Raw genomic sequence first — 9,366 nt, forward strand, 5'->3', positions numbered from 1 at the left:
ACTCTAATAAGATACTATAAAGCCTAAAAAACCTTCATTGATGATCCCAAGCCCCAATGATAAAAGTTGAGTTTGTGTTAGATTGAAAATAAATAGTAAAACTTACGAAAAGTTAATATATAAATCTAAATTTAAATTCCATTTTCCCTAAAAGCGATGCACTAAGACCTGTATATGTATGTATTATATATATTACTTTTCATGGAAAACCATCAACTTAGCGTGTGCCTAAGGGCAATACATCATTAATCATTCCATGACACAAATAATGCGCACCATTTCGATGCGTCATGCCTCGTCATGTAGATTGTGTCGAGGGGATGTCACATGGCATGTGTTATTTGGATAATTGACTTGTATGCTCCCATTGTTTCCTAACATCCTATGGCTTTCCCAGCATGAACCTTTTATAGTCATTACACTAAAACATATATCTGTTTAAGGCAGTTCTTATGAATATCAATTTTTTTTCTTTGGTAAACGTTGTATTAGTTCATCCATTTCTTTTTTTTTTAATTCTTTTTAATAACTATTTTTAATCCCACTTGAGGTGCATAATCACAGCATGCCTTTACTATCACTGATCATATTTATCTCAACAATTTTATATTTCAACTTTTTAGTAGTGTCTATCACAGCCTATTCCTATTATGAAACTGTTTAGCATATCTTAACTTGCAACCTTCCTAATATCCTTGGTGTGTATGTGTCTGTGCGCGCGCACGCGCATATTTATGATGACAATGTTTCTTTGGATAACTAGTTTAATCTTTTATAAAAAAATATTTGACTTGTAAAAAAAAATGTAATACTTTGAATTATAGGTGATTAAAGTGTTCAGCGTTTGAATTTAAGCATTGTTTTTGTTGTATTTAATACCATGATGTTCTAAATTTTATCTAATAAACTTTAATATTTATCTACATTTTTATTCATAATTTTTAATTATTTTGTGTCATAGTTAACATGGAGTGTTTCGCGCAAAATGCTATGAGCTATGGCTCCAAGAGATCTTTGTATTATGATGTGACATTCACCATGAACAAACACAAATGGGAGGAACACCAATTCATTTTGCAAAAATTGGGAGGTTACTTCCCGGATAGAGTTTGATCTAAAATACTGAGGAAAGATTAGAATGCATAAGCTAAATGTATAAAAAAAAGCATTCAATGGAAAAAATTGCTCTAAAGTAAGAAAATTTGAGAAAGCTGAAAAATTATTAATCTTTTATAATAAGAAATTACGAAAAGAGGCAAATTAGAACTACTTAATTGAGCCAAGTATGATGTTAAAACGTTAAATCTATTAGAAATTTATTGTAGATGTTTTACAAGACTGCAAAAATAAATCACATACTGATAAAGGAACTTGGTTGTGGAATTAGAAAGTCATACTAATTAGGTTGAGTTGCCAATAAGTGTATTCAAATGGCCAAAAATGGGATGAAATAAAAGGGCCTAAATAAGAATTAAGTTTTTCAAGGTTCATAATCAAAGAATATGCTTCTAATGTGGGTTTAAACGTTGTAGTTCATCTACCTCATTCAAGCCAATGGAGAGTCTTAATTGAGGTCAGGTTTTCATCATCTATGACATTCTATAGCAGTGGAGATTCTCACCTCACAACCACTTGGATGGCTAGGAAATATAAAGTCGGCAACTTTGAACTCCTACAAGACAATCAGAATATCATAAGCTTCTTTAACAAATTTTGAACGGTATCAACTCCAAATCTGCTATGACTCATCATGACTAAGGCCTGATAGAAGTAGGAAATCCAACTGGATAAATCCAGCTGGCTTTCCTTTCTGCTGAGGCAAGTAATCTAGACAAAGTTTCTCCTATGAACTGCATTTATCGCCCTCTACCTCACTGTTGGTTATCCATAAGATCCTGCTGGTCCACCCACAAATACCATCCATCTATAAAAAGCATACAAAGGCATCACCTCATTTGGCACCAACAACAAAGAAGCCTTAATCCCACTACGTGTCGGCTACATGAATCTTCGGCTACATGAATCTTTTTTCTCCCTTGCGTCCTATTTAGTGTCATATTTTCATTTAGTTCTAATAAATTAAGATCATTTTTTATACACTAAGCTCAAATCTTGCTAGGTCTACCTCTGCCTTTCTCTCTAACACAAGTCGACCTTTAATGTCACCTCATTTGGCACCAATACAAGAAAAATCAAAGAAGACAACAAAGTGAGGATTAAAGAGAATATAAACTATAATAATGGGAGAGAAGAAACAAAATTATTTTGAAGAGGAAGACGAAGCATGATAAATGAATGTTTGCAACTAGTTGAGACTGAGGAATATGCTTTCAGTTAAGCCGCCATAAATAGGTTCAATTGCAAGTGGCATTCCGGTAGAACTAAATGATGATAATCTCATTATTAGCTAACTAAGGCGTGAATCTAACTTAAGCAAAATTGCCATTATTTCCAACATGCTTAAATACAACTGCGTAATCAAACATACTCTCCTCCCATACTCTAAGGTTATCCTTCAACTCTTCAGAGCCGAGAGCCAAAATCTTTTAGAAATAAGGAGCTTCTACAACTGAATGACATAAAACTATATGACATGCAACAATATATGGGAAGACAATGTAGTTGTGGACCATTTCATTAGTGATAACCTCCATTTTACCAAAAAATTCAATGGGAAATTTACAAACTTAGCACAAAACTCTTATATATTTACATATCTCACACCTAAACTTTCATATTTACATACATCACATTTGATGTTTTAATCCTATCCCTAAAAAGGTGTATTTCACTTTTAAAAAGTGGTTATAATACTATTTTTGATGTAATATTAAAGATTTGAGTGATATGTGTGTAAATATGAAAGTATAGGTGTGAGAAATGTAAATACATAAGAATTGTGTGCTATGTAAGTAATTGGCCCGAAATCAATTTAAACAGACTTACTTGGGTAGCTGAGAAATTATTGATAAACTCTATGTATGTTCTTAGTAGCTCCTTTTTGAAAGAGACTGAAAAATTCTATTAGTTTTATGATAGTTTTTTAGGATCACAACCTAAATAAGTCTACTTAAGTGACAGGGCTAATGATCATTAAGAAAAAAATTATGCCTTTAAAAGCGACAAAAATCAAATACATTAGAACTAATAATGACTATAAAAAAATTAGAATATATAGAAAATGTGTATCAAGGAAAGCAAATTACTTAATTTTTTATGCTTTAGGTCTATTTGTTTATGTTTTTTTTACTTCGTTTACTTCAAGAAAAGTAGATATAATATTTTTTGAATATATTAATATGTTTGAATATAAGCTCTTTTCCTACTTTATGTATAAGAAAAGGCTAAAATTGTTTTCAAAAGTAGCTTTTTCATAGCTAGATTTTCTTTTTTATGCACTACAATAACTTTATAGAACACATTTGACAAAAGCAGCGTTACAAACAAATAAATCCTTCTGTAATAAAAATGCGTTAAAGGAGAAGAAAATGGATCTATTTAGAAAAGCTAAACAAAAAAAAAATTAAAAAAATCCTGAGATTTCGCTCAAATTAAGAGAGCAATATGCTAAGATAAAGAATCCTAGTTAGAAATGAAAGGTATCAAGAAAATATGAAAGTGTTGCTTCGAGAAATTATTAAATTGATAGTTTTTACAAGGAAATTGTTTTAAAAGATCATAATGAAAAAATAATGAAGTATGTTGTGTATTAATTAAGAAGAAAGAGGTGGAGTTAGTTCTGAAGAAAATGCATAATAAGCCAATAGGTTTAAATAAAATGCCTATTAGAAGAATTTTAAGGGATTCTACGTACAACATTGCACAATAAGGGGTGTGTCTCGTATTTACAATCAAAATGCTAAGTTTGTAAGGGAATCTTTAAAAATTAGTTAAACAATGGATTAAAACTAGAAATGACATCCCAGACCTACGAAGATTTACAATCAAAATACTGGGTCTTATATCTCATCAGCAGAGTGTGAGCAAATACATATAAAAAAGCTCAAACTAAGAGAGAAATTATTTGATTATTTCAAGAATGATCTAATTGGTATATATTATATTCTTATGTACAATACAGGAGTAAGAGATGAACATTTGTAGAAGACATGATTGAAATATAATAAAGATTCATAACTTTGTTATGATGTGCCATCAAATAATGAATAGTTTATTCAGAATGACAATAAAGTTATAGAATCATAAATGTAAGAGGAAAATCCCGATGTGGATTTTTTTATAGAGGAAAAATCAAGAAAAGCACAAGTCAACAAGAAAATAACAAAATAATTTACCATAAAATGTTATATAATTGAAATTATAATCATCAATATAGTTACTAATATAAATTTTAATTAATGTTCTTATTACTTTTTATTGATTAGGAAAGAAGATAAATGAAATAAAAGATGAGAAAGATTGAGAGGATGCTGACACGGACTTAGAAAAAAAAAAGAATAAAATATAATTCATTATATTAAGGACTTTTAATGAAGATTCATTATAATGAGCGTAAAAACTTTTAAATTCATAAACTATAATCTTAGCAACAACATGACTTCTTCATGTTGATTTAGAGTTAGGGAGGCTAATTGTTATGATCTTAATCTGATAGATTTGATATTAGTATTATACTTCTTATTTCTTTTTTTATTATTATTAATTTAACATTTTGAATCCCAGGCTTAAGCCTAACCTTGCAGACAAAAAGGACTCAATATCCGATTGTGCAATTTTAAAAATCATATTCTATAATAGTGAAAAAATCTTTTTGATGAAATTTTGAAGACTACAGAATTTCAAATAATTAGAAAAATTGCTTTTCAGCCAATATGTAAGAAGAAAAGAACAGAAATTTTCCAGACTATGTTAACTATAAGAGAATCAAAATTCTAAGATAAGATAAACCAATGAGATAAAGTAATAAAACTTAGGCATAAACTAAAATTACATAAGTTTCACAAAATCAATTTAGACTCATCCTAAGAAAATCTATCATAAAAATGATTTTTACGTTAAGACAATTAATGGAGAATAATATAAAGCAAAGACAAATGCCATTATATGTTTCTATTAATCTTTAGAATGCATATGAACGATAGAAAGACTTCAAATCGCTTATTTTTTTTCCAATGCAATGTACTGCCACATATTCACAATATATCAAACTAACACTTCGAACTGAAGATTAAAGAGTGAGTTGAGTTTCCACGATCTAAGCAAAGAAGTCAAGCATCCTTTGACAGCAAAAAACTCGGGACTGCTAATAACACCCTCCTTAAGAGAAAAATAAATCTCTAAGAAAGTAACCAGAAGCTTATGTATAACCTTGAGCAGAATTTTTCTTATAACAGTTTGCCGCATCCACATAAGCCGATGCTGCTTCATGTTTGCTGTCTGACTGTACATGGAAGACATACAAATTAGACAGAAACATTATGTTTATGTGAAGAGAAATGAACAAGGAAAGCAATGAATGGACCTTCAAATGGCAACTTGCCATCTTGGTGTATACTGCTCCAGCTTTGTCCCCTGAGACACCAAAAGTATTAAACGGTAAGCCAATAAAACAGTAGTTTCTGATGTTCTACTCTAAGATCAGCACCTTCTATAAAGAACTACACTTTCTTTGAAAATCACGTAAGTTCTGGAAATAATTACATGGTCAATGCTGTAAATGAGCAAAAGGTGAGTACATAAAACTGGTATGATTTTCTCATAATAGTATATTAAATGATTGATGCTAACATATTTCAGAATAAAGTCATAATTTGTGAGGCGCCTATAAAAAATTTTGATTAAGGAACTACAATATCAGTAAGCTTTAATGCTTGGAAATGTTAAATTTAACATCAAATGGTGAAGCTTATCGCACTCAGAAGTGGAACAAGATGAAAAATCATTTGTGAGTACAAGAAAAGCCTATTGCAATATAATAATCTTTCATAATCCTAATAGTTAATACATGCTCAATTTTGCATTTTTTATTAAAATCATGTCGCTTTGAAAGTCATACTGCAGTAAGAGTATGGGTAAGTCTGAAATCTAGTTTAGAATTTCATCATGTGTGCAATAAAAAATAATAAAAATATTCATGAAAGAGGAATTACACTGTGATAGTTCTTTCACAGAAAAATAAAACTTTGAATGCCTCAAGATGTAAACATTTAAAGAGGATGTGCCTCGAAGCAAATCAACTATCTCTAACACCAACTAGAGTTAAAAATTCTATGAAGATCATAATCAGCCCAGCTACAGATAATTACTCCAAGGGGTTGTTTGTTATGTGCTTCAAAATGAGATTAATCAAAGCTTAATTCTTGCCAAAAAAATAATTTTTCAAACATCTAGATCCAAATGGCTTTTAGATCTCGTTTTATGAGATGGAATTTGTGTAAGGTAGGCCTCTCACAGCTTATTTCGCTCATATCCCCATCATTGTGCTCTCTCTCTCTCTCTCTCCTCACTCTCCCTCTCCCACTCCCTCCCTCCCTCTCTCTCTCCCTCACTCTCACTCTCTTATGCATGCACCAAAGACCCCCTCCTCTTCTCATGCTAGGCAACTTCACTGTCAAGAATCTCTCAAGATTTGGAATTTTTCCACCTACTTTCATACCCTACATCAATTTCTTCATTTCTTTGGTCATTGTTTATCCTCTCTAGCTCAAGACTTGTAAGAGATATTATCCTGCCTAACGTGGCAGTCGCGACGGATACTTCCTAAACTGTTCCAATTGCAGTGCTCAAGAGCTTCAAAACAATATGTTTCATTTGTTTATCAAAAATATTGCCAACAACAATCACTGTCTACACCAAGCCACCATACATCATCAAAAATGTCTTAAAAAAATTCCTTTAGTTAGGCCTAAGGATGTGATCATTCGGTCGCCTTCCCAATTAAGGAAAGATGCAATTAGTTTATTAGTTATTCACATAAATACAAAATATTATGAAAAAAAGAAAAACACGTCTCCCATGATATACAAATAAGCCCTGATTCTACACACTATGAGCATGTGAAATAAAACACTAGATCACAGAGAATTCTAGAGCTTTGATCACTACTAGGATTGCAGGTCGATCGTTATGATGTCACATAATCCGTCATACATCAACTTTTCCAATTGCCCACAAACTTAGGATTGTTTAATCCTCTCACTTTCCAATAGGTGGATTTCCCCGATTGTCTCCCTTTCTTATAGATAAGGATCTACCTCAAACTCCAACTCCACCTCCACCCAAGTCCAAGTCATTCAATCCCCTCCTTTTTTCTATGGCAAGAGACTACCTTGACCGCCATATAATGCCATCCACATGAATACCTCCATATGCCCTTCACCATCACTGCAAACTGAATTCACCATAATTTAGACCTTTTGCATTATATTATGTCTTTTTCAATTTCAGAAAAATGTGGTCTTATAAGAAATGGGATTATAATTGATAGAAATTGTTTCAACTAAGCCATGCTGTGTGGTATTCCCTTTTATCAAACATCCAAAAACATTTAAAGAAAAAAAGTGTCTACCGTGCACTAAACTCTACTTTCTTAGTATAAATTCTCCCTTTCTACCGATATGGTATTCCAACAAGCAACAGTAAAACTTATTGAATCCTACATAACTTTAATCTTACTTGTAACCAAACATCCTCTAAAAGTGTGAGTTATCTATCAAGGCTATGTAGCACAACCCTCTCCAAATTATCCAAAAGCAACCTAAATCCTTCATGAACCTAGAAAATAATGAAACCTACTCAATTACGTAACAAATATCCAAACTACAACCATCGAATCGCCCTAAAACATGTCACGTATTCAAAAATACATCGATTGCGAAAAATCACTGCGCAACTAACAATACATAAACGACGAAAAAAGCCCTTACAGTTCTTTCCTAGCTTATAACAATTAGCGGCCTTCTCGTACAAATCTGCAGCATCCTCGTGCTTCGATCCGAAGATTCCCCATCCCGTAAGCTTCTTCTCCGCCTTCCTCTCAAACTCCTCCCCCCTCGCAGTTTGATCTGCCATTTCGCCAATCTCGGGTGAGACTGCCCTGACGTCCCCCCTTTCCTCCTTCCTCAAACGGAGAAGAAGCGAGGACCGATTCGATCGATTATGAAAACTGGGGAGCAGAATAGCAGAAAAAAAAAAGGGAGAAATTTACATACATGCCTCAACAATTTTTGGTATTTGCATATTTAATAACCAAAGTTTATTATTTACGTTTTTCCCATATTTATGTCATAAACTTATGCATAATGAGGTTTATCTCACTTTTAAAAAGAAGTGATTGTCATGTTATTCATGTGATGTTAGAGATTAGATTGGCATGCATGTTAATATCAATGTTTAGGAGTTAGATGCAAATACATAAAAATTGTGTGGTATGCATACCTTCCAACCACTAAGCGATGATTGAGAAAAAGCACTCTCTCATCCGGCACAAATCTCAAGGCATGACATAGAGCTCGAGACAATTTTTTTAGCAACAAAAATTCAAAGTTTGATAAAAGTCATCAGAAAGTCGGATTTCAGCAAACTTACATTTAAAATGATCGGCTCAACGAGATAGACCCAATGATATCAAAATTTGTGAAATCTGAGTCAAATCAAACTCTGACCAATACATCAAACTACTTTTGGAGGCTTTTTTAGCATATTTGAAAAGTCAAACGAATGTTAAATATGTTGAGCTTACAGTCAAATCGATCGTTTCAACAAGACAAGTCCAATAAGTCTAAGATTACTCAATCCAGACATTATTGAGGCATTCAAATATTCATCAAATGTCGTCTAATCGAGAAAACCTCTTAGGGTTGACCGATCAAAGTGGTTCATATTCTTGCATTAATTGCAATCGAGACTACAAATAGAGTCAACCCCTCTCATGAAGGAAGAAGGGGTGTGGGGTTGGGGTGGGGGATAAAGTTGGAAGCTTAAAAAGGGACTACATCTTTGTGAAAAAAGCTGAAGTCCAGTATTACTTTGTCTCCGACCACCGTCGACCACCACTTGTCGTTTATTGTTGGCTGTCACCAACCGTTGCTATCCACCACTCATCACTGACCACCACTTGTCGTCTGTTGCTGATAGTTATTGATTGTTGTCTGCTCCTTGTGACAAGTTTATCCGCACATCGACATTGTAACTCGTAAGACTTTGTAACACTTTTCTATCTGTGAGACAAATAGTTGTAATTGTAATCGTCATTTTATAGTGGAACCATTCAGCTGGGTCAGACCCCGTAGTTTCTCACTTTATGGGCTCTACTTGTTGTTTTTTTTATTATTATTTGGGTGTGTGATGAATTCATGTGCAACGCTAAGATAATAATTTAATACTCTACCGTGACTAATCTTCCTG

At 32.7% G+C, this 9,366-nt stretch overlaps 1 protein-coding gene across 1 annotated transcript in view; it reads right to left on the reverse strand.

The window, feature by feature from the left end:
- LOC110022775 (alpha-soluble NSF attachment protein-like) overlaps positions 1 to 8,138 on the reverse strand; it is a 24,606-nt gene extending 16,468 nt beyond the window's left edge. Inside the window, exons 1-3 of the mRNA XM_020721877.1 lie at positions 7,887 to 8,138; positions 5,483 to 5,532; positions 5,329 to 5,401 (exon numbers count right to left, since the gene is read on the reverse strand). Of these exons, the coding sequence (XP_020577536.1) occupies positions 5,329 to 5,401; positions 5,483 to 5,532; positions 7,887 to 8,031 (268 nt within the window). The 5' untranslated portion in view covers positions 8,032 to 8,138. The remainder of the gene's footprint in view (positions 1 to 5,328; positions 5,402 to 5,482; positions 5,533 to 7,886) is intronic.
- Positions 8,139 to 9,366: the final 1,228 nt, after the last annotated feature.

Source organism: Phalaenopsis equestris, unplaced genomic scaffold (assembly GCF_001263595.1).
Source record: "Phalaenopsis equestris unplaced genomic scaffold, ASM126359v1 Scaffold000202, whole genome shotgun sequence".
NCBI lineage: Eukaryota > Viridiplantae > Streptophyta > Magnoliopsida > Asparagales > Orchidaceae > Phalaenopsis > Phalaenopsis equestris.